The sequence below is a fragment of the Musca domestica genome, unplaced genomic scaffold (genome assembly GCF_030504385.1).
Source record: "Musca domestica strain aabys unplaced genomic scaffold, Musca_domestica.polishedcontigs.V.1.1 118, whole genome shotgun sequence".
In the NCBI taxonomy this organism is placed as follows: domain Eukaryota; kingdom Metazoa; phylum Arthropoda; class Insecta; order Diptera; family Muscidae; genus Musca; species Musca domestica.
This window is the reverse complement of record NW_026712149.1, coordinates 1,852,307-1,879,971: the sequence shown is the minus strand read 5'-3', so window position 1 is coordinate 1,879,971 and position 27,665 is coordinate 1,852,307. Positions and strand designations below refer to the sequence as shown.

General features: G+C 36.3%; 1 protein-coding gene across 2 annotated transcripts; it reads left to right on the top strand.

Moving 5' to 3' along the window:
• Positions 1–277: 277 nt before the first annotated feature.
• Positions 278–27,539, top strand: LOC101893610 (uncharacterized). 2 transcript variants are annotated; one of them, XM_005190168.3, is made up of 3 exons: positions 278–526; positions 16,573–17,197; positions 25,992–27,539. In XM_005190168.3, the coding sequence occupies exons 1-3, from the start codon at positions 415–417 to the stop codon at positions 27,334–27,336; spliced, it is 2,082 nt and encodes a 693-aa protein (XP_005190225.2). In that variant the 5' UTR covers positions 278–414; the 3' UTR covers positions 27,337–27,539. The 2 variants fall into 2 exon arrangements, with proteins under 2 accessions (XP_005190225.2, XP_058988251.1); XM_059132268.1 differs by lacking the exon at positions 278–526 and adding an exon at positions 762–854.
• Positions 27,540–27,665: the final 126 nt, after the last annotated feature.

Genomic DNA, 27,665 nt, shown 5'->3' with positions numbered 1-27,665 from the left:
GTCGGTCAGTCATTTGATTAGTTAAAATATGTGAATGTATGCTGATGTAGGAATAATGGTCGATGGATGGAAATTAGCCGTATGTATGTATGCATGCATGTAAGTGGTGACCGCTACAAATGGTCAAAGGTAGAATGAAACGCGTTTTGTGAATTTAGTTGTTAAGCAGCTGCGTACTTCAACACGTCTTACATAAAACGCTAATAAAAGAATTCGAGTAACAGGGAAAAAAAATAATTTTTCATATACAATACGGATACGGAATACAACAAAAATTTTTTACAAAAACAAGGAATATATCATAGAAATAAAAGTGTTTTTTTAAGTTTCGGTACCGCAATATTAGATCAAACTTAAAAATACAAAAAAAAAAAAGGAAATTAGTATTTTCTATTTATACATTAACAATCTACCATGGGCTGTGCCAGCAGTACGCCTATGGTACAGACAGCTGGCAGTGAAATACTTAAGGCAGCCACACATGTTGCAGAAGACGCCACAAAAACAGCCGAAGAGGCAGTGCAAGGTAAAGCGAAAGCAACTGCAATAAAATTGCATCTAGTATATCGCTATCAAGTGTGTATTGTTCGCATGTGTGTCGCAGTGTGCACATATGGAACCTGTGTGATTTCAACAGTGGGAAATTGGATTAAGACATTATCGTCGGTACATTATTAATAAATAATGAATAATTTGTAGGAATATTAACTAGGTTAGTTGGAATTTTCAAACCAACACATATTTGTGAAGTTTTGCCCGAAGTGGTTCAGATTGGTTTTTTCCTCGTCAAAATTCGAAAAACTTTAGAATAGTTAGAGATATTTTTATGAATTATTGGATAAGTGCACATACAGGTAAAACAATAAAAATTAAACCAAAACGGAAAAGTTAAAAGTCGGGGGTTGCCAACTACATGATACCCTACACCACAATACGTATCTAGTAGAGCTCCCGTAGTAAAAGAATTTATATTGGGAATTTATTTGAAGCAGATCTTACCACCTATTTATCTTTGGCTTTTGAGCAGTTATAATTAGGATTCAGAAGGAACTAATATATAGGAGGCACATCCAATTTTGAATCGATTTTCATCAAATTTGACGGAGACATTTGTATCATTCATACCAAATAAAATCGCTATAAAGTGCTTGACATCACAGGATAATATTAGAAAAATATTGTATATCGGTCCCGATTTCCACCAAATGGAAACGTACATCCCAAAATGCACCCATTTCGGTGCAAAAAAATGCACCCATTGGGATGTCACATAATTTCCATTATGTGCACAATAAACTTGAAATCGGATTAAGGATATACAGGTTGAGATGAAAAACTGCAACCAACTTCAGACTGCTGTCATTTCCAAGCTACACGTCCGACAGCTGTTAAAATTATTCCAGCTCATTATATTGCTTATAAGCGTACAAAAGCATTTGGTGAAAAATCACAAGTGGCTATCGTTAGAGCACTCCAGCATTTAAATGTGAATAAATCTTTTGTATCTCGTAACATCGCTCGTTACCGTGATGCTGGTCAAGGAAGTAGACGGAAGAAAACAGCAACATCAGTAGAAAGGTTCGAAAAGTAAAGAAGCGACTTGATCGAAACACGCGTCGTCGCGACCGAAAAATGGCTCGTGAGCTGAACATATTGCAATATTCCATTCGGCAAATATTGAAAAATTAGCTCGGGGTAAAGCCATTGAAATTCCAAAAAATGCAAGAACTTACACCGCAACAGAAAGAAAATAGACTCAAAAGAGCGAAAGATTTTCTTCGATTGACCAATAGTGGTGAAGTGCCGAATTTGGTTTTTTCTGATGAAAAAGCATTCGTTGTCCAGCAGTTTGTAAACAAACAAAATGATCGTATTTACTTGCCAAAGAGGTCAGCTGAAAATGTGCACCTTCGGTTGGCCACCAGAACTCAAGCGCCGGCCATGGTGATGGTGTGGGCCGCCATAACAGCCGATGGTCGCTCTCCGCTCGTATTAATTGACCGTGGCATCAGAATAAATGCCGAATATTATAGTGAAAATTTTCTCTAGGGTGTATTCAAGCCTTGGACACGCAAACTTTTTCCCCGCAGACCTTGGACATTCCCAAGAATGGTTACAAAATGAGGTTCCTCGCTTCATTTCCAGCGCATAATGACCACCAAAATCTCCGGATACCAATCCGTTGGACTATTGTGTCTGGAGTTTTTTGGAAAGCAAGGTTGGCACTAAAAAATACCAAAGTGACGATCACCGGAAGTTCGGAAGAAGTGTTTCAATATTGTCCATTTCGTATCTGACCTAAGCCTGATATATTCATATCGACTAATTTTTTCACATTTTATGAGATTTGTGTTGATTTTTGGAACTTTGTGAGGGAGGTACCAGAAGAGGTGGGCCGATATATAACATCTATTGGCCAAGATGCATATGTTCTAAAAACGTTATTTCGATGTAGTATTTTGAAACATATTTTTTTTATATTTTTATACCCTACACCACATAGTGATAAGGGTATTATGTCTTTGTGCATTTGTTTGTAACATGGAGAAGGAAGAGAGATAGACCCATAGCTACTTTTGAGGATGTCAATAGAATCACTTTCTGAGTTGATTTATGCTTATCAGTCCGTCTGTCCGTCCGTCCGCCCGTCCGTCTGTCCATGTATTCTTGTGAACAAAATGCAGGTCGCATTTATTATCCGATTGAGATGAAATTTTCCAAACAACATTTGTTTGGCCCAAGGAAGAACCCTATAATTGGAGATAATCGGTCAAAATTTAGATATAGCTCCCATATATATCTTCGTCGGATTTGCCTTGTATTGTGCACAAAACGTGTAATATCAGCCAGAACAGGATGGAATTTTGCACATACAACCAAATTAGGCCTGAAAATAAGTATGCCAAATTGGATCGAAATCGGTTCAGATATAGCTATAGCTTCCATATATATTGTTCATCCAATATTTTATTTTAGTCCTCCGCAGCCGTAATATTCACTCTGTAACAACAATATTTGGGGAAATCTATCAAATACAGCTCAGAAATAACTCTACTAAATTTTATCGAGATCGGTTCAGATTTGGATATAGCTCCCATATAAAACTTCGTCCGATTTACCCTTTATTGTGCCCCAACGTCTAATATTTGCCCAAATGGGATGGATTTGGCGCATACGACCGAATTGAGTCTAGAAGGTAGTATGCCAAATTTGGTGAAGATCGGTTCAGATATAGCTGTAGCTCCCATATATATTGTTCATCCGATTTGTTGTATTTGATACCCACAGCCGTAATATTCACTCTGTAACAACAATATTTGGGGAAATCTATCAAATGCAGCTCAGAAATAACTCTACTAAATTTTATCGAGATCGGTTCAGATTTGGATATAGCTCCCATATAAAACTTCGTCCGATTTACCCTTTATTGTGCCCCAACGTTTAATATTTGCCCAAATGGGATGGATTTGGCGCATACGACCGAATTGAGTCTAGAAGGTAGTATGCCAAATTTGGTGAAGATCGGTTCATATATAGCTGTAGCTCCCATATATATTGTTCATCCGATTTGTTGTATTTGATACCCACAGCCGTAATATGCACTCTGTAACAACGATTTTCAGGGAAATATATCAAATACAGCTCAGAAATATCTTTGCCAAATTTTATCGAGATCGGTTCCGTTTTGGATATAGCTCCCATATATATTTTTAACCGATTTCATATTAATTGTGCACCAAATGATCAATACAAGTCCGAATTTAAAATATAGAAATGCTTCGGCATATTTAGTCCTTTGAACTTTAAATTATAATTATAATCATAGCGTGTGTGATTGAATTCTCCAATACAAATTTTAATTGTTATGTGGAGCTCTACTAAATTAGCATAGTGGTGTAGGGTATCATAAAGTCGGCGCCGCCCGACTTTAGGACTTTCTTTACTGGTTTCATTTTGACTTATAATATTGAAGTGTATATTTTGTAATATTTCTTCACCTTACAACACAGGTTGGTATTATTATATACAGATTTCAATTATCGTCCGATCCTCAGGAAAATTTTCACAAGGGTAGGGTTAGGCTCAGAAGGGCTAGACCTATTTTTTTCAAAGATGTCCGCGATATATTTAGGGGTTGAAATGGACCAACAACTAAAAATTTGCCTGAAGTTATAGTGTAGGACGGCGGGTAGAATGAACCACAACTTTTGTGTAAAAAAATACCTGCATTATTTACAGGCGATATCCGAAATACACAAAAGGCGAACTTCTGGCTTTTTATGCTGATTTCATTGATGAATATAGCCAAATATCGTAGAGAAGCAAATCATATAGACGAGTCTCAAGATTGGAGATGGTCGCAAAATATTTAGGGGTTCAAATGAACCAAAAACAGAAAAAATTTCCTGATCACACAATTGAAGCCAATTGACACGCCTGGGAAGAGAGCTAGGGATAGGGAAGAATTCTAGCCTTTTGAATAACCATTCAATGGTTTTTAGCTTTAAAATGGACCACAACAACTAACAGCCCGACGAAGTGCGTAAATTATGGGCAGATATCCCTGGTCTAAATATCTGCACAATACTCCGCCAATCTTCCAATATAGATTTGGACATAAGAGGGCTTCTAACATATTATAGCGTTGTAGGGTAAAACATAGTCGGTCCCGCACGACTATAGTCTTTGCTTACTTGATTTATTTATTTTTGGTTCTCACATAATTCAAAATTTCACCCTCTTCTTTGTACAAACACCCACACCAAACGGTTTGACCTGTCTTATGAATGTACTTCATCATTGAAGAGAATGGTTGTCAGCTGTTTTGATATGTGACAGTTTGCAGCTGTCATCTTGTTCTCCTCACAGAGAGAAGTACACTTGTTGCGGAAGATGGGTGGCCAAAAGTGGGAAAATTTTGTTGTTGGTTTACCATTAGTAAAGCCACAGAAATTTCCATTCGAAAAAAAATAATTTTTGTTATTTAAAAATAAACTTTCATATATGGCATTTAAGTGTCTAGTCGCTTGTGTGCGTGTGTGTGTAGAGTTGAACTATAAAAGATGACAAACTTTTGGTTTTGTTTTTTACAAAACTTATTTTTGTTGACTGCCCTTAAATGTTGTTGTAAACCTTTGTTGGCTGGCATCTGTTGACAGGACCGGCCTGTGCTGTGCCACTGAAACCTATTGTGTGGCTTTGTGTGTCGGCCACAAAATAAAGTGGCCAATTTTCTTTATTGGTTAGTTAATGGGCAAGTTGCCTCGGAGGGGTGGGTAGGGACGCCCGATTATTGTTGTGGACAAAAAGCTTTTGGTTATTTATACCGGAAGTGTTGTAATTTCACCTATAGGCCATTACAATAATTGGCTTAAATTTGTTGCGGCTTTAAATGAAAATCAAAGTGAAATGTTAATGAATGCCTTTAAATGCTGGCTACCGATGGCGAAAGGGCAAATACAAAATAGTTATGGCCGGTGGGTAAGCGAAAAAAATAAGATGTGGTATTTTCGGTAGGCAAATTATAGGATGAGCAACATATAATGCTAAAGCTTAAACTAAATAAATAAAATCAACATTTGGACCAATGTTACATATTTCTGCGTTGTCGACGAATATTTAAATTATTTGGAAATTCGTGCTTTAGTACACATCAATGTTCATTGTTGTGGTAATTTTTCCGATGTTGATGTTGTTCTTTTCCCACGCGTAAGACACATCAATACTGCCACGCTGATTGTGTATTGGTCAGTAATAGCACAGAGCTCGCTTTGTGTTCTTGTTGTGTTCTTGGGATTGGTTGCACTAATTTCGTACATCCCACTTTTGGAATCCAGAACTTGAAAGAGTCAAAAATAAGAATGCCGAAGAATAGTATATAACTTTTTTATAAACAAAATTTTTTTTCGAAAATTTTAAGAACTCTGTAGATTATCAAAGTAATGCTAAACAAGTAAGCAAAGGATATAGCCGTGCGGGGCCGACTATGTGTTGTGACACTACAATATGTTAGAAGCCCCTCATGTCCAAATCCATTTTGGAAGATTTCGCTTTTGAAATTATGTCACGGAGCACTGACCAGATATTACCCTTAGCATTTTGACATTTTTCCAATATTTATGCACTCCGTCGTGCTGTTAGTTTTTGTGGTCCATTTTACGGCTAAATATAATCCAATGGTCATCCAAAATGCTAGAATTCTTCACTGTGCTTAACTATCTTCTAAGGCGTGTCGATTGGCTTCAATTGTGTGATCATGATTTGTTTCTTCTGTTTTTGGTTCATTTGAACCCATAAATATTTTGCGATCATCTCCAAAAGCAATTTGGCTATATTCGTCAACGAAATCAGCATAAAAAAGCCAGAAGTTCGCCTTTTTTGTAGTTCGGATATCGCCTGTAAGTAATGTTAGTATTTTTTCCACACAAAAGTAGTGGTCCATTCTAACCGCTGTCTTAAATTCTAACTTCATGCAAGATTTCATGTCCTTTGGTTTCTATGTGTGACCTTTATAACGGTTGCAAAATCAGGAACATTTTGAGTTGCTGGTCCATTTCAACCCCTAAATATATTGCGGACATCTTTGAAAACAATAGGCTTAGCTCTTCTGAGCCTAACCCTACCTTTGTCAAAAATTTCGTGAGGATCGAATGATAATTGCAATCTGTGTATAAATAATAACCCCGACCTGTGTTGTAAGGTGACAAAATATTACAAAATATTCACTTCAATATCATAAGTCAAAATGAAAAAATCGCATGCGATAAAAAATATGAAAAAATAAAAAAAATTCACAAAATACTACAAAATCTATATTAACATCATTATTGATATCTTTTTATGCGATTTTTTTAGATTTTATACTTATATGCCAAAAGGGCATTCTAAATTTACAATTTGTCAAAATCGCTCCAGCCATTCTGGAGTTATAAGCATTCTAGCTAACATCCCCTTCCTTTGTACATATACATTGTATATATTTCGCTATATATATCCGATATTTTTACTATCGGCATCTACGTAACGGTCAAAATTGACCTGTTCGTCTATTTGTGATTTCGCCGGCATTAAAAATATTCGCGGTTTAATGGAAAATTTTACTTTTATTTATCACAAATGTTATGGTCTATTTCAACCACTAAATATAAACAGCCCAAAGCTCTAGCCCCATGCTAGCTTTCGCTTCGATTGGTCTATAATTGTGACCTGTAGAGCAACTTCAAAATCAGGATTTTTTCAGTTTTTGGTTCATTTCCACCCCTTAATATTGTGCGATCATCTCCAAAAGAAATAGGGTTCTATTCTGACCATAACCCCACCTACATTTTCAATTTCGTGAAGATCGGGCCATAATTGCGACGGACGGACATACATAGCTAGATCGACTCAGCTCGGCGAGATAGGAAGATCCATATATACTTTCCTATGTGGGAAATCAATATTTCGTGGTGTTTTGGCCCAATCAAACTTATAAAACCCCAACACAAAGTGTTGTAGGGTATAAAAAGAAGACAGTATTTTGCCATTTCACATCGAAAATAACCAAATGGAGGGGACATTTTTGGATAAATATTCCTTTGAATATAAGTGTCGAAAGATTTAATCGTCAAGCGAGTCATCAAATTGGCTTTTTAAGTCCCTCGAAAAATTTTAACAACTTCATTCCACATTTCAAAATATTCCAAAAAAATATTTGTCCGAAAATTCAACTATAGGTTCAAGAATTCATCAAAACTCCAAATCTTACCTAAACGCCAAGTACAAGGTGGCACAAAAGTAAAGTTCCGATGTTTTTTGGCTGTAAAGAAAAAAACTTTGATTCTTCTTGTGTATTATTTTTATTTGGTCTTTTAGTTTTTTACACCATGTTGAGAATATGATGTCAAATTGTCATTTGAGGTCTTTTTATCACATTTTCTATCATCTGATATTGTCTTTATAAGCTGAAAGAGTCTCTGGCTTGTTGACATAAGCCCGCGACTTCAAAAAGCCCCACAAAAGAAGTCTGGAGCAGGCGATCTTGCTGGCCAGTGCAAATTGCCAAAACAGGAGTTTAGGCGTCCGGGAAATGCATCCTTCAGCATATCGATTATGGCACGTGCAGTGTGTGCCGTGTGTGTTTTCCAATCCCAACTCATTAAGTTGCGGCAAAAAGAAGCCGTTGACCATGCTTTATAGCGCTCAACATTCACAGTAACCATTTGGCCCGTGACATCTTTGAAGAAAAAAGTCCAATGACTCCTCCAGCGATTTTGCCTCTTTGTGCGTAAATTATTTACGTACCCGCAAAGATAGGAATGTGTCTCATCACCAAAATTCGCTGTAAAAAACGTCTACTGATACCGATTTGCGTGGCACGTCGTCTGGTCGATGTCGACTGCGCATCCATGAAATATCCGGCTGCAGCGGCAATATTCTCTGGAGAGTGGATACTCCGGTGCCTACCACGCCTGGCAGCAACTCTTCGAGGTGAGCGGCTAAACGTCGCTGTGTTTCACCAGAAGGCGTTGGACGGCAACAGGATGTCAAGCATAGGCTTTAATTGCTCAAATAAATGGTCAACAATGTTCCGCGTTCTGGAGCAGTGTAACGTAACATTGTTTATTAACTTGTATTTCGCAGGTGTTTAATACAAAAATGTAAAAACAGAACTGACATTATTAGGATTATTTTTGCGCCACCTTGTTTATATTTACCCCAGTAGATTGGGAATTTTTTTTTCAGATAAATACTCTTTGGGTAACGAAGGGGGTAAGGCTGGGAATACCTTGGTTTTGGAAAGAGCCACCAATCTCCATCAGTTCCCTTGTTCTTTGTCTGGGATATTATCCCCAGAAGTTATTTTAAAACAAGTAAGCAAAGGTTATAGACGTGCGTGGCCGACCATGTGATACTCTACAACACTACAACATGTTAGAAGCCCTCTTATGTCCAAATCCATTTTGGAAGATATCGCTTTTGAAATTATGTCACGGTGCACTGTCCAGATATTACCCTTAGCATTTTGACCAGGGACATGTCCCCAATATTTACGCACACCGTCGTGCTGTTAGTTGTTGTGGTCAATTTTAGAGCTAAATAAAATCCAATGGTCATCCAAAATACTAGTATTCTTCCCTGTCCTTAACGCTCTTCTCAGGCGTGTCGAATGGCTTCAATTGTGTGATCAGGAAATTTTTTTCTGTTTTTGGTTAATTTGAACCGCTAATATTTTGCGATCATCTCCAAAAGCAAGAGGCCACTCTGTATCTCCAAATTTAGACTCATATATATGATTTTCTTGTCATGGATATCGCCTGTAAGTAATGTTGGTATTTTTCAGACAGAAATAGTGGTTCATTCTATTTAAGACCTTTATAACGTCTGCAAAATCAGGAACATTTTTAGTTGTTTGTCCATTTCAATCCCTAAATATATTGAGGGTATCTTTGAAAACAATAGACCTAGCCCTTATAAGTCAAATTGAAACAAGTAAGCAAAGGCTATAGACGTGCTGGGCCGACCTACAACACTACAATATGTTGGAAGCCCCCTTATATCCAAATCCATTTTGGAAGATTTTGCTTTTGAAATTATGACACGGAGCACTGCCCAGATATTACCCTTAGCATTTTGACCAGGGACATTTGCCCTATATTTACACACTCCGTCGTATTTTGCGATCATCTCAAAAAGCAAGAGGCGCCTCTGTATCTCCAAATTTAGACTCTTCTATACGATCTTCTTGTCTACGATATTTGGCTATATTCGTCAACGAAATCAGCAAAAAGAGGCAGAAGTTCGCATTTTGTGTATTTCGGCTATCGCCTGTAAGTGATGTTGTAGTGGTTCATTCTACCCGCTGTCCTAAACTCTAACTTCAAGCGAAATTTCGTGTCCATTAGTTTCTAATTGTGGCCTTTATAACGGCTGCAAAATCAGGAACATTTTTAGTTGTTAGTCCATTTCAAGCCCTAAATATATTGCGGACATCTTTGAAAACAATAGGTCTAGACCTTCTGAGCCTAACCCTACCCTCATGAACATTTTCGTGAGGATCGGACGATAATTGCAATTTGCATATACTATCCCCCACCTGTGCTGTAAGGTGCAAAAATATTACAAAATATACACTTCAATATTATAAGTCAAATTGAAAAAATCGCATGCGATAAAAAATATGAAAATATAAAAATATGTCACAAAATACTAAAAAATCTATGTCAACATCATCATAGGCGTATTTTTATGCAATTTTCTTTAGTTTTTATACTTTTATGCCAAGAGGGCATTCTGCATTGACAACATTTGTCAAAATTGGTCCAGACATTCTTGAGATATAAGCATTCTAGCTAACATCCCCTCCTTTTGTATATACACATTGTATATATTTCGCTATATACATCCGATATATTTACTATTGGTAACTACGTAACGGTCAGAATTGACCTTTTCGTCTATTAGTGATTTCGCCAAGATTGAAAGTGTTCGCGGTTTAATGAAAAATTTGACTTTTATTTAACACAAATGTAATGTTCTATTTTACCCACTAAATATTATCCGATGACCATCAAAATTGGAAGGCTTCTGCCCAGACCCAAGCCCTAGCGCCGTGCTAACTCCCGTTTCGATTGGTCTATAATTGCGACCTGTAGAGCACCTGCAAAATCAGGAAAATTTTCATTTCAATTTTCATTTTGGTCCATTTTAACCCCTAAATATTATGCGATCATCTCCAAAAACAATAGGGTTCTATTCTGGCCCTAACCCCACCTACATTTTCAATTTTGTGAGGATTGGGCCATAATTGCGACCTGTAGAGTGATTACAAATTAACATGTACAGACGGACGGACGGACATACATAGCTAGATCGACTCAGCTCGGCGAGATAGGAAGATCCATACATACTTTCCTATGTGGGAAACCAATATTTCGAGGTGTTACATAATTTTTGGCTCTATCAAACTTATAGTGTGTTGTAGGGTATAAAAATCCATTTTAGGGTTTATACAAAACTCCCCCACGTTAAAGACAAACATATTCTTTTTAGACCCTACAAAGTATATATATTCGAGATAAGCGTAAACTTCTTATACAATTTATCGATATCTGTCTGTCTGTCTATTGTAATCACGCTTGCTTTCGAACGAATTGAGATAGAAGGCTACAATTTTGCACACGTGTGTATTTTGCCAGCAAGCAGGTTCAGTATCTAAGTATAGCCCATTTAACGATACCTACCGATATTCGCTATTATCCTGCTTTTAGCGACATTATTCACAGAAATTGTTTGAAAGTCTAAGTTTGTAATGGGTACTACAGCCCTTGGCAAAAAATTACTTATGCAGGTCCACATCTTGATATATCCCCCATATAAGGGCTTTCATTTAAACGGGCTTTTTTCGGAATTTTTTGAAAATGTTTAAGTTGCCTTCAAATGGTGGAGGGTATTAAAAGATTGGTCCGGTCGATCTTAGCTGCTTGTTTTGTGTTCAAAATGCACAATTTTTTTCAGTTTGAAGGATTTATATAATCAAAACTTCATATATCGTACAAAATTTGCAGACTTTCAAGGTTTTATATATTATTCGAATTTTTCTTTTTTTGCAAAGAATGATAGGAAAAAAAAAGAAAATAAACATGTTTACCTTATACACCAAAAATTCTTCAAAATCTTTTATTTTGAAGTTTATCGAGGAAGATACTTTTTGTCCAAAACTATTTTAACGTCTGCATATGTAATCCGTGGTAACCACAGAGATCTCAACATCAAATTTCAGAATTTTAGCTCCACTCGTATCCCTTCACCCAATACCAAATTGTGTGGCATTTACTTCTTTTCGTCTCAACCACACGAACCAACAGTGACCTTAATATAAAATTTCATGATTTCAACTCTTAAATTTTCTTCCTTTACCAACTTTAGTACAATTAAAGTACGCATATCCAAAACCAGCTTCTCCTGTCAACCACAGTCACCAACAGTGACATCCATATCAATTTTTACGATTTTATTTCTATCCCTTCACCCAATGCCAAATATAGTACCATTAAGTACTTTTTGAACAATTGTAGTACACATTTCCGAAACCACCTCCATATATCCAGGCTACAAATGAACAGCGACTCCAAAACCAAATTTCAGATTTCAAGCACAGTCTGTTCACCCAATGCCAAATTGTAGTACACATTTCCGAGTCGTTATCACAAACCTACCACCAACAGGGACCCCAATACAAAATTTCAAAAGTTTCAAAAAGGGTAGAAATTTTGAAATTGATTCTGCTAGTTATTTCTCTACTGTCCCCTATATAGAGCTCCGCAACCACCTGAGTTTGCTGGGATATGACTACACCATTTTTCTATATATCATATTTGTTTTTTGCTACTATTTGTTGATATTGGTGTAAGTAGATTAGTTTTACCTTTTCCGAGACTACAAATGAATCTGGAAGAGAAACACAACCTTGTGAATTCAATGCCATAATAAAAATTGTGGCACTGACCTTAAAGCAACAAATGCGCAATGGAGCTAAACTCCATTAAAGTTTTACACGAGGTTCATATATTTAAGGGAGCACCATCCCATTCGTAATATTGGAAGGTTTTTTTATTACTGTGTGTGTGTGTTTGTGAATGTTTCACTGGTCCCGTTCTAAGGTTGCTGAATGGGTTTATTTAAAAAGAAATAGGAATTCCTCTTGGTCATAGCGTCTAATATAACCCTTATTTTAGCTTTCATGTGTTTACATTTGACACGCAACTTTGTGATTAAATGGGTTACTTATTCCGGGCAAATGTGATTTCTGACATCCAACTACTAGTTGAGGGTAGTTTTGCGTTGATAGGCAAACATTGGAAGTGCGACTTTTTATTTATGGATACCTTGAAGAAAAAATGTAATTTCATTTTTTGCTCCTGCAGATTTCCCCAACAAACATGAGTGTAAAGGAGGACCGAAAGGGAGTTTCTCTTTAGACGAGTAAGAGAACGTCTCACTATAGACGAGTGAGGGAAAGTATCAATATAAACGAGTGAGAGGAAGTCAATATAGACGATCCAAAGGAAGTCTCTACAGACGAGGGAAAGGGAGTCTCTACAGACGAGCGGAAGGGAGTCTCTGTATACGTCTATAAAGTCTATAAAAAGGGAGTGAAGAGGAGACTCTATGGATGAGTGAGCTGTAGTCTCTAAATACGAGTGAAGGGAAGTTCCTATAGACAGGCAAGTGAGAATCTTTACAGACTAGCAATATAGGAGCATAAATCGTGCGAAACATTATCTTTCTCTCATCTTGTTTTTATACCCTACTATCTGAACCCGGTGCGCTTCGCTACCCCTCTTGATTTTATATGCATTCAAAATTTTATTTACGAATATATGTTGGATAAAGAAAAACAAATTTAAAAATTAAAAAAAAAAAAAAAAATATTGCACTAATTTAATGCGTTAATAAACAAAATCATTACAAAAGCAGTAACATGACATGCATACACGAAGGGTTTGTCCTTTGGATTTATTTATTTCGTAGCAAATACCAAGCGTGTAGGAAACTGCAATTTTTTGAAGTTGAGTGGCATTTCTATTGCAATTAGTGAATTCGAGGTAGCAACATACTTCCCCATAATAAGCGTATTTCAAATTAATTATTGTGTTGTTTTTTAGTGTTAGCCTAAGGCGTTGTGGGTCAATGGTTCTTATTAAAATCATATCCCAATCTGATCCGATTTAAATATAATTTTAAAGAAATTACTTTTACACCAAACTCCGCCACACCTTTCATATTTAATTGAAATTGGTGCGTCAAATATGTGAAATCGGCCGAGAATATATATATGGGAGCTATATCCAAATCTTAACTAATTTCCAATTAATTTATCACATTAATTATTATAACCAAATTCCGCCACACATTCTGAATTTCATTGGAATCGGTCATATATATCGTGTTTGGTGCATAATATGTATGAAATCGGCCGAAATATATATGTTAGCTATATCCAAACCTCAACTGATTTCAATATAATTTGGCAATTTTTGCTGGTGCCAGATTTTGTCTCTCTCGCTTTGGGTGCATCAAATATGTGAAATCGGCTGAGTATATGTATGGGAGCTATAATCACATCTGAGCGTATTTGAATACAATTTGTCAAATTTATTTTTGTACCAAATTTAGCCACTCATGCCGAATTTCGTTGGAATCGGAAATACGTATCGTGTTTTGTGCATCAAATATGTGAAATCGGCGGAAAATATATGCAAATCTGAACCGATTTTAATATAATTTGACTAATTTATTTTCTAATCAAAATCCCGTTACATATTCCAAATTTCTTTGGAATCGAACATACATATCGTGTATGGTGCATAAAATACATGAAATCGGTCGAAGATATATATGAGAGCTATATCCAAATCTGAACCGATTTTAATATAATTTGACAAATGTATATTTGTTTTAATTTCCGCTACACATTCCAAATTTCATTGAAATTAGAGATACATAGCGTGTTTGGTGCATCAAATACATGAAATCGGTCGAAAATATATATGGGAGCTATATCCAAATCTAAAACGATTTCAATTTAATTTGACAAATTCATTTTGGCTCCCAATTCCGTTACTTATTTTAAATTTCATTACAATTGGAAATACATGTCGTGTTTGGTAGACCAAATACATGAAATCGGCCGAAAATGTATATGGGAGCTATATCCAAATCTGAACCGATTTCAATATAATTTGGGAAATTAATTTTTTAGATAAAATCTATCACACGTTTCAAATTTCATTAAAATTGGGGATACATAGCGTGTTTGGTGCATCAAATGCTTGAAATCGGCCGAAAATATATATGGGAGCTATATCCAAATCTGAACCGATTTCAATATAATTTGACAAATTTATTTTCGGATTAAATCCCGTCACACATTCCAAATTTCATTGGAATCGAACATTCATATTGTGTTTGAGGCATAAAATGAACGAAATCGGTTGAAAATATATATGGGAGCTATATCCAAATCTGAACCGATTACAATATAATTTGACAAAGTTATTTTTGTTCCAAATTCCGTTACGTATTCCAAATTTGGAGACTGTATCTTCAACCAATCAATAGATATGTGCATATAAAATCTAAATTTTTGGGAGGTACCTCCGATTCTGATGCTATATCTCCAGTTCCAAGTAGAAATTCAAAAATGTATATAGCCTATGTTACTTTCAGGCGATGTTGCAGTATATATGGAAATTTTCAGGAAAATCTATTCAGCGGTTTTCGAGTCCATAAATTACAAACAAACAAACAAACATACAAACATTTTCCTCTTTTATAGATATAGATAGAAGACACCACAAGGTGGTCAGGGTATTATGTCTTTGTGCATTTGTTTGTAACAGGCAAAAGGAAACGAGATAGACCCATAGTTCCTTTTGATGATATGCATAGAATCACATTATGAGCCCGTCCGTCTGTCCATGTATTTTTGTAAACAAAGTACAGCTCGCATTTATTGTCCTATCCAGATGAAATTTTACACAAATCATTTGTTTGGCCCAAGGACGATCCCTATTGAAATTGGAGATAATCGGTCAAAATTTAGATATAGCTCCCATATATATCTTCGTCCGATTTGCCTTTGTTGTGCACCAAACGTGTAATATTAGCCCGAATAGTGTGGAATTATGCACATACAACTAAATTAGGCCTGAAAATAAGTATGCCAAATTTTATCGAAATCGGTTCAGATATAGCTATAGCTCTAATATATATTTTTCATCCGATTTGTTATTTTTGTCCTACGCAGCCGTAATATGCAATCCGTAACAACAATATTTTGGAAAATATATCAAATACAGCTCAAAAATACATTTGCTAAATTTTATCGAGATCGGTTCAGATTTGGATATAGCTCCCATATATAACTTCATCCGATTTATTTTTATTGTGCACCAAACCTCTAATATTTGTCCGAATGGTATGGAATTTGGCACTTACGACCGAATTGAGTCTAGAAGCTAGTATGCCAAATTTGGTGAAGATCGGTTCAGATATAGCTATAGCTTCCATATATACTGTTCATCCGATTTGTCATATTTGTTACCCACATTGGTAGTATGCACCCCGTAACAACGATATTCAGGGAAATATATCAAATACAGCTCAGAAATATATTTGCCAAATTTATATATATTTTTATCCGATTTCAAATTAATTGTGCACCAAATGAGTAGTACAAGTCCAAATTTAAAAGATACAAATGCTTCGGCATATTCAGTACTTTGAACTTTAAATTATAATCATAGCGTATATGAACTTTTAATTGTTATGCGGAGCTCTACTAAATTAGCAAAGTGGTGTAGGGTATCATAAAGTCGGCCCCGCACGACTTTAAGACTTTCCTTACTGGTTTAACTCTCCTTTTCTGTCGTCTATAGAAGTTGGATAAAGAAAATATTGTTTTTGAAAAACACAATAATAACCATACCACTACATTTTTATACCCCACAACACTATGTGTTGGGGGTATTATAAGTTTTTTCTTCTATAACTCTGCTAATAAAAACAACATTTCTATTCTTCCCACAGGTGTCAAACAGACCGTCGGCAAGACCTTGGAAACAGCCAAAGAAACAGTGTCCACAAAAGTGGAAGAGGTTAAACATGAAGTGGAAACAACACTCAAGGAGAAAGTTCATGATTTAGATGATGCCAAGAACTCATTATTGGGAAAATTAAATTTAAATCCAAATGCAGCAGCTAAACCCCACGATGACATTGAAGCCACAGCGGAGGCAACAAAACAGGAGGCACTCAAAACAACGGAAAAAGAATTGAAAAAACTCAGCGACACAGAGGCGATTGCGAAGACGACGGATATGACAGGAATGAAACGAACTGATACTGAAACGGACAGCTTGAGAACCTCGACACCGGAATCGGAAATCGAAAGAGCATTGGCGAATACGAAAGCCCAAAATGGCGAAGATGACGAAGACAATCCACCGACACCGAAACCCACAATATCTGAGTTGGAGAACCTCAGCCATGAAGTGATGCAGAAAAAACCATCGGTCAACGACATCGTTCACTCGGCCAATGACCCACCGAATGTGACGCCAGCAGACACATTATCCTCTGCCCTACAGACCTCCAACACGATAACCTCCCTACCGAGCAATACGACTGACATCAACAATTCCAGTGCCATGCAGTGAGTAGGTTGATTAGAACTCTCCCCCTGATTGTCTGTTTGTGTCGCATTCACCCACCATTGGCGCTCGGTGTTTAAATGTGTAATGTTTATGTGTATTTGTGTGTGTGTTTGTGAGCGAACTTTTCATTAAATTTAGTCCTTTATTGAAAGGTTTGCTCACTTTTTGTTTTTATTTCGATATTGACGTTCTATAATTTTTTTCTTTTTCCTTTCTTTGACATCATCAAAGTAATAACATTTTTTTTAGAAATATGTTTGAGTAGTTTACTACCATCGACATGCACTTATATGTGCATACATTCATACATACATAGATTAGTAAAAAATATATATTTATTTTAGTTTAGCTTAAATGTTTATACGAGAACAGCAAAGTTTGCTGAGCAAAATATATTAGATTATAGATGTAATCTTTTTTAAAATATTATTATTGCCCTAGCACTATTTTATCGTTTGGAATACCTTGAACCACTACGAGATGAGTCGTCAACTCACCAGAAACTTCAAAATATCGAGTAGCAAATAACACTTCAAAGAGTGTCACATCTCAAAAAAACTCAATTTTGGAAAAAAACGCAGTTATCGATCAAAAATCAACTTGCTGAATAAAAACTGCATAGAAAATTATTTGCAAAGACGTCACCAGATATCAGTGCCAGATCTCTGCGCAAGATTCATCATGATTTCAAGTATTTAAGTGCTTCGTAAACTTAAAATACTGTTCTATTAATTTGTGTCAAATTGCAACTAAACCACTAAAGAAAGGACAGATGACGGGCGGATACTTTATGATACCCTACATTACTATACATATTAAGTAATAAACAATTAAAATATCATCGGATACCGCTGAGAAAACTTAAAGTAAAATCAATTGTCACAATATTTGACGTTTTTATACCCTACACCACATATTGGTAAGGGTATTATGTCTTTGTGCTGTTGTTTGTAACATGGAGAAGGAAGCGAGATAGACCCATAGTTACTTTTGAGGATCTGCATAGAATCACTTTCTGAGTTGATTTATGCATGTCAGTCCGTCCGTCCGTCCGTCTGTCCATGTATTCTTGTGAACAAAATGCAGGTCGCATTTATTATCCGATTTAGATGAAATTTTGCAAAAATCAATTGTTTGGCCCAAGAACGAACCCTATTGAAATTGGAGATAATCGGTAAAAATTTAGATATAGCTCCCATATATATCTTCGTCCGATTTGCTATTTATTGTGCACCAAACGTGTAATATCAGCCCGAATAGTATGGAATTTTGCACATACAACTTAATTTGGCCTGAAAATAAGTATGCCAAATTTGATCGAAATCGGTTCAGATATAGCCATAGCTCCCATATATATTGTTCATCCGATTTGTTATTTTTGTCCTCCGCAGCCGTAATATGGACTCTGTAACAACAATATTTGGGGAAATATATCAAATACAGCTCAGAAATAACTTTGCTAAATTTTATCGAGATCGGTTCAGATTTGGATATAGCTCCCATATATAACTTCATCCGATTTACTTTTTATTGTGCACCAAACGTCTAATATTTGATCAAATGGGATGACATTTGGCATTTACGACCGAATTGAGTCCAGAAGCTAGTACGTCAAATTTGGTAAAGATCGGTTCAGATATAGCTATAGCTCCCATAAATACTGTTCATCCGATTTATTATATTTGTTACCCATAGCCGTAATATGCACTCCGTAACAACGATATTCAGGAAGATATATCAAATACAGCTCAGAAATATATTTGCCAAATTTTATCGAGATCGGTTCAGATTTGAATATTTATCTGATTTCAAATTAATTTTGCATCAAATGGGCAATACAAGTCCGAATTTATAAGATACAAATGCTTCGGCATATTTAGTCCTTTGAACTTTAAATTATAATTATAATCATAGCGTGTATGATTGAATTCTCCTACAAAAACTTTTAATTGTTACGTGGAGCTTTACTAAATTAGCAAAGTGGTGTAGGGTATCAAAAAGTCGGCCCGCCCGACTTAAGGACTTTCTTTACTGGTTAATTCTAGACTAAATTCGGTCGGTGTGCCAAAATCCATCTCATTTGGCTGATACAACACTTTGGAGCACAATAAACATGAAATCGGCGGGAAATATATGTGGGAGTTATATCCAAATCTGAGCCGATATCGATCGAGGTATTTCTGAGCTGTATCTGATAGCTGGTACCAAATATCATTGTTGAGGAGTAAATATTACGTAAGGGATTTAAACACCAAATCGGATGAAATTTGGAACAATTCCGGTGAATATTGTCTTTCAGGGGGTAAAGTGCTCACAAAGAACTACTTGGGTAGAATTCTGGACAATTTCATTGCAAAATGTGGCTAAAATTATCAAAATACCAAATATTCAGAGGAACCGTTGTATGGAGGCTATACAATATAGTGGACATATATAGAAAATTATCTTTAAGGGGAAAAAACTGAGAAGGAGCTCTTTGTAAGGACAATTCCATTGAAAATTTTGGCTAAAATCTTCAAAATACCGAATATAGGGAAGTACCGTTATATGGGGGATATACGATGTGGTGGACCTATATAGACGGCTCCCTTTCAGGGGGTGGAGTACTCTGAAGGAATTTCTTGTGTAGAATTTCAGATAATTGCATTGAAATCATCAAAATGGCGAATATTGTAGGTTGAGGGAGGTGGAGTATCGTTGTATGGGGTCTGTACGATATCGTGGACCGATATATTTTCGAAATTCATCAGCATGCAGACAAAAGACTGATCTCTGCAAAATGTTAGCTTCCTATCTTAATTCGTTTTGATTCTAGCGTGACGTACGTAAATCGTCTTGGAATTTTACGCTGATCAAAAATATTAATACTTTGTTACGTCTAAAGTTATTACTTCGATGGGTTACAAACGGAATAACGAATTTAATATACCCTCCATACTAAGTATGGCGGAAGGTATAAATATAGACGTTTATTTAAATTATATTTAAATATAACGGTACCCCCGATATTCGGTATTTTGATCCTTTTAGCGACATTATTTACCGGAATTATTTCAATTTTGGTATTTGAAGTTCATAATGGATACCACATCCTGGGACAGAAAATGAGCCATGTAGGTCCACGTCTTCGTATAGCCCCCATATAACGGTACCCCCCGATATTCGATATTTTGATGACTTTAGCGACATTATTTACCGGAATTGTTTCAAATTTGGTATTTGAAGTTCGTAATGGAAACAACAGCATAAAACAGAAAATGGCCCATGTAGGTCCACCTCTTCACCACCATGTAACGGTACAATTGTCTATAAAATAAAGTGGTAGCAACAGGTACACATGGCTCTTTGCTCGCAGCAGTGTATTGTTTTATTTCAAACACACATACAATTACAAAGTAATTTTGAATTTATCTGCCTAGCCCTTCTTTACAATGATAGCAATTATCAAAAATCCCTATCATGTTCTGTTTTTATTTCCATTTTCAAATTTCACATGTACATGGAAGTTCTTATTGCCTGATTTAATTATAAATTCATAACAAATGTTTTTTTTTTTTGTTCAGTCGAAAAAAGTGGATGGTATCTCGAGTTTACCTGCGGATGCAAACCATATATATTACAAACATTTGTGGTTAAACTAATAATGAAATTAGTTACAGCAAAATATTAGCAAATTAGTTTTTCAAATACGTTTTTACAAGCATTTTTGTGTGTATTCATTACTACCATTTTTTTAAATGAAATATTACATTTGATAATTATTTCATTGTCGTTGAAATAAGAATATGTCAAGTACACAAAATCGCCATCGCCAACATATACAATTTCTACAAAACATATCAACATATCAAAAAAAAGGAATATTCGTTAATTGATTGCACTGCGACACAAAATAATTGCAGCTTGTGTAGCTTCTTTTGAGATGCATGTCTTCACCCAAATAGAATGAGAATTTTTTCTTGAATATTTTATAAATAATCGACTTAAAGGAGCAAAATATGTTTAAAAAGAAAGAAAGAAAATTTAAGAAGTCATCTCAAAAATAAGCTTCACAAACTACAAATTGATATAAGCCATTGTTCACGATGTACTTCAGGTTCATGAGTAAAAAATTCATCACGCTATAATTCTGGAGTTCAGTGGGCGGAAATCATTTTTGCATAAAACTCCATCAGTTCCAAGTTGAGGCATAAACCACATATACCTCTCGGTATTAGACAGTCTGATGATTTAAGCAACATGTTTCATTTCAAAGATGGTATTTGAAGTTAGTAGTGGGTGCCACTCTCCATCGCAGAAATGTGTATATGCATATTCCAGTTTTTGAACAGCCCCCATATAATTGTTCCTTCCGATATTTGGTATTTTACAGATGTAAGCCACAATTTTAAAGATAATAATGCAACAACAAAATACTATGGTATCCCGAACAAACAAACCAACACTGTTCTATTAATAGACAAGGCACGATCGACGAAGGGGTTTTTGTTGTCACAGACAAAAGCATAAGAAGTGGAGAAAGCATAAGAAGTGGAGAAAGATGAAAATGTTTATAAGTGCGGTTATAAGATTTAGAAGATTTTTCCAAAAGAATTTTTGTTTTATTTAATTCTTTGGTTCCCCTTCTATTGAGCTTGCGATCTCGCCACTTGGATAAGGAGGGTATATTAACTTGGTCATTCCGTTTGTAACATCCTTAAATATTCGTCGTAGACCCCATAAAGTATATACATTCATAATCAGCATAAAATTCTAAGTCGATTTAACAATGTCCATCTGTCTGTCTGATGAAATTGCAATACAGCCCACACTATTTGACGTAGAGCGCCAAAATTTAGAAGAGCAACTTGTATTGTGTCTAGTATGAGATATATCGGTCCACGTTCTGGTATAGTCCCCGTATAACGGTTCCTCCCGATATTCGGTATTTTGATGATTTATGCCACATTTTTTCACGGATTTGTATGAAAATTGGTATTTGTGCGTGTGGCAAAACATTACATGTATAGGTCCATGTTTTGGTATAGCCCCCATATAAAGGTACCTCCTGATATTCGGTTATTTAATTTTTTTTGATACATTTTTTCACGGATTTGTCTAAAAATTGGTATTTGTTGGTCGTAATGGGTTCCAGCTTCGGTGGTGAAACATTGCATGTATGAGTCCATGATTTGGTATAGCGCCCATATAACGGTACCTCCCCATATTCAATAATTTGATGATTTTTGCCACATTTTTTCACTGATTTGTCTAAAAATTGATATTTGTGTGACATAATGGGTCCTAGTTCGTATGGCGAAACATTGTATGTATAGGTCCACGTTTTGATATAGTCCCCATATAACGGTACCTCCCGATATTCAATAATTTGATGATTTTTGCCACATTTTTTCACGGATTTGTCTGAAAATTGGTATTTGTAGGTCATAATGGGTTCTAGCTCCTTTGGAGAAACATTGCATGTATAGGTCCACGATTTGGTATAGCCCCCATATAAAGGTACCTCCCGATATTTGACATTTTAATGGTTTTTACCACATTTCTTCTAATGTTTCCTTTACGCTAAGGTGGAGGGTATTAAAAGTTTGGTCCGGCCGAACTTAATGTTTTTTTGCTTGTTTTTTATACCCTACACCACAAGGTGGTCATGGTATTATGTCTTTGTGCATTTGTTTGTAACAGGCAAAAGGAAACGAGATAGACCCATAGTTCCTTTTGATGATCTGCATAGAATCACTTTCTGAGTTGATTTATGCATGTCAGTCCGTCAGTCCGTCTATCCGTCCGTCCGTCTGTCCATGTATTCTTGTGAACAAAATGCAGATCGCATTTATTATCCGATTGAGATGAAATTTTCCAAACAACATTTGTTTGGCCCAAGGACGAACCCTATTGAAATTGGAGATAATCGGTAAAAATTTAGATATAGCTCTCACATATATCTTCGTCCGATTTGCTATTTATTGTGCACCAAACGTGTAATATCAGCCCGAATAGTATGGAATTTTGCACATACAACCAAATTAGGCCTGAAAATGAGTGTGCCAAATTTAATCGAAATCGGTTCAGATATAGCTATAGCTCCCATATGTATTGTTCATCCGATTTGTTGTATTTGTTATCCACAGCTGTAATATGCACTCCGTAACAACGATATTCAGGGAAATAAATCAAATACAGCTCAGAAATATCTTCACTAAATTTTATCGAGATCGGTTCAGAATTCTCCCATAAAGAGCTTTTAATTGTTATGCGCATCTCTACTAAATTAGTAAAGTGGTGTAGGGTATCATAAAATCGGCCCCGCCCGACTTTAGGACTTTCTTTACTGGTTTTTTTTTCATAGAAGTTATTTTTAAAAAAACTTCTGGGGAGAATTTCCCAGACAAAAAACAAGGGGACTGATGAGGATTGGTTGATCTTTCCGAAACCAAGGTATTCCCTGCCTTATCCCCTGGTAAATATTACCACCGTTCTCCACTAATAAACAAATGTTGTTTTTATAAAAAACAACAATAAAGGGATTAAACCTGATCATTTTGCAATAACAAAATACTATGGTATCCCGAACAAACAAGCCAACACTGTTCTAATATATATATAACCTTGAAAGTCTGAAAATTTTGTACTACTTTTAATTAAACTCAACTTTTAATTAAACTCAACTTTTAATTAAAAAGTTCCGTTAAGCTGAATCTGATGATCGGTATCAAATATCATTGTTGAGGAGTGCATATTACGAAAGTGGGGGATTTAACCATCAACTCGAATGAAACATCTATATGGAAGTTATAGCCATATCTGAACCGATTTTCACCAAATTTGATTTATTTGCTTTTAGACTAAATTCGGTCGGTAGTGCCAAAATTCTTTCCATTTGGACTAATACTCGTCATTTGGTACACAATAAACTTGAAATCGGATTAATATGTATATATATATATATATATATATATATATATATATATATATATATATATATATATATATATATATAGGAGCTATAACCAAATCTGAACCGATCTTGATAAAATTTGACAGAGGTATTTCTGGACTGTATCTGATATCTGGTACCAAATATCATGCTTGTGGAGTACATATTACGAATGTGAGAGACTTAAAACCCAAATTGGATGAAGCATGAACATTGGAGCTATAGCTATATACTTCAACCGATTTTCACAAAATTTAATGAGTTGCTTCTAGACTGAATTCGGTTGGATGTCCTAAAATTCAGGTCATTTGCACTGATATTAGCCATTTTATGCCCAATTAACCCGAAATCGTTTGAAGATATATATATCTAAATTTGAACCGGTTCTCACCAATTTCAGTAGGGTTCGTCCTCGAATATAATAAGGTTTGGAAATTTTCATTTCAATGGGTGATAAAAGCGACCTGCAGTTTGTTACAAAAATACATGGGCAGGCGAACGGGCGGACTGGCATGCACAAACCAACTCCGAAAGTGTTTCTATGAAGATCCTGAAAAGTAGTTATGGGTCTATCTCGATCCTTCTCTATGTGACAAGCAAATGCACAAAGACATAATACACTTACCACTACGTGGTGTAAGGTATATATAGGGTTTCCATTGTGGATTTGGATGCAACAATGCTATTGTTTATCCATTAGTTATTTATACCCTATACCACAAGGTGATCAGGGAGTTATGTCCTTGTGCATTTATTTGTAACAGGCACCAGATAGACCCATATTTGTTTTTGATGATCTGCATAGAATCACATTCTGAGTCGATTTATGCATGTCCGACCGTCCGTCTGTCCATGTATTTTTGTAAACAAGTACAGGTCGCATTTATTGCCCGATCCAGATGAAATTTTACGGAAATATTTTTTTGACCCAAGGACGAACCCTATTGAAATTGGAGATAATCGGACAAAATTTAGATATATCTCCCATATATATCTTCGTCCGATTTGCCTTTTTTGTGCACCAAACGTGTAATATCAGCCCAAATTGTATGGAATTTCGCACATACGACCAAATTAGGCCTGAAAATAAGTATCCTTTTTCATTTTGCCTCCAATTTTTATGGGAATGGTGTTAAAGTAAAAATTATAAAAATAGTGCAATATAGAAATATATTGCAGGCTCTGCAATCTCTCTCTCTCTCTTTCCATTATAATAGTTTACTGTCCATGGCATCGTTTTGGCACTCGAACACACTTATTTGCTATTTGTGGTGGTTGAGGGTATCACATTGTCGGACACGTCGACTATAGCTATTCTCGTCCTGTTAATGAACTTTATTGAAATACTTACAGCAGTAAATTATATAATAAATTTGCAATATGTTGCGTAGTGTGTGATCTGCTTAAAGTTGATTATTTTTTTAATTACACTAAAATTATATATTCTTAGTTTTTAAGTGAATACCATGTACATATTCTAATCAACTTTTTAAAATTAATTAAATAAATTTTTTATTACAAATTACCATTATTGTAAATACGTTTTTAATTAACCACACAATGTATAGGATCAACACAACCTTGCCATATCTTTGTACGGGAAGACATACGACAAACGATACGGAGATGATCCCCCACGCGGCACCAAATTAACCTGTACCAGCTCTAAGTAGCAACAATGTGTAGTTGTTGACGAATACCACTCAGTTAATTGTAAATACATACATATGTAGAAGTCACACCCGAATTCACACCCCTTGATTTAGAAGCGTAACAATTTGCTGAAGTTTTCTAGTAACAAATTAGTTCTTTTCAACACCAATAAACACCCCTCCCCCTTTCCGAACTGTTATAATTAGCCTAACACCACTGCCGATCGCTTCGGCCACATCAATAGCTACAGCAATAGCTGCCAGTACTGCCTCGGCTTTGCAATTGAATCAAACCGATGGTGGGACAATTCCTGAACACAGCCAAGGGACAGCCAAGGAGGCAACGATTGATCAGGCCGCCCTGGCACAAAAGGCCAAATTGGCCAAACGCAATGAAAGAATTGCCGCCGAAAAGGCTCGCCAACAGAAACTGGTACGAAAGCTACTCGAAGAAAAACGTCCCGGTACCACCGAGTGGGAAAAATATGCCGATATGCTGGCCAAGTTTAGAAAATTCAATCCCCAAGATGCGCTTCGGCGTGGCGGTACTTTAACGAAATTCAATGGTTATGGCGGACATGTTGGCGCGGCACCAATTCGGGAGAAACCTCTGCATGGTCGTCATGATGATGACAGCAGTGATACTAATTCGGGCTGGGGTAGAAAGAGTCCCACTCGTCGATCCAGTGCTCGCCACGGCCGTAGTGTAATCCGTCAAACCCACCATCGACCCACATCAGCCAGTCAGCGTAACGTTAACGGCAGTTCAACTCGACGTGGCAGCGGACGCAAGTTTGACTATAATCCTCAAAGGTCGCGAGTCCATGAGCGTGGCACCAGCAGTGTAAGTTCTTATCACAACCTAGCCTATAATCCAAGTAAAGTCCACGCCAATGCTTATCGTCTATCGCCCTCCTCTGGCACTCAAACGCCCACACATGCACATGCGAGTGTTAAATCTCACTCAGAAATGAGATCAAAGCACTCGTCGGTAGGTTCGAATAATTTCCAGCTGGTATTGGAACCACTGTGGCAGCTGCAGTACGAACAGCCATATGAAATGAAATCCAAACAGCCTCAAACGCAATCTATGCAATTGCTGGCAGGTGGCAGTAGTATGCCATCGGACGCCATGCACTATTCGCCACCACCACCAACACCAAGTCTAGACAATTCTTCATTAACCCGTGAATCTTCCACTACTTCTTTATCCAGTCTAGCCAAGTATCCCGGACAAATACGTTCGTATAGATCATCATTGGAACTGAGAATGCCCCAGCAGGCCGATCATCTGGGTTCTCACCAGCCACAACCACACCCACCGGTACGAAACACCTCTTCATTTCTCTCAACACCCCGTTCATCCCCATTTGGCATAACCAAGTCATATACAGATCTATATTTTGCTAGTAATTTGAAAAAAGAGAGTGAAACATTCGGACAGAGGGACATGAGATTGATTGCCCGGCAACGTTCGGCCAGGGATAAGAGTCCTTCAAAAGTACGAGAACATTGTGAATTTTGTTCGAGAATATATTGTGTAAAAACTTGAAATTATGTGTATGTCATAAATTGTTGTGGTAGGGCAAGAGTGCGTTGGGCGCAATGAGGGTAGATAATGTGGTAAGTATGGGTAAGTATGGCACCTTTATAAACGAGGTTGGGAAGCAATACTAAAAAGAAACTCATTTTTTATGCAAGGCAATGTTTTATGGCAAAGCTTGTTTATCATATAGTTACAGAGAGTATTATCATTGAATACAAATAAAACGACATTTTAGATCTTCTTCTCTTTGGACCGAATCTGTTTCAGGACATTTCGAGTCAATCCGTTTGTCTGGTAGGTGAGCACAATAACTATCGAAGGAAGTATCCGAATTG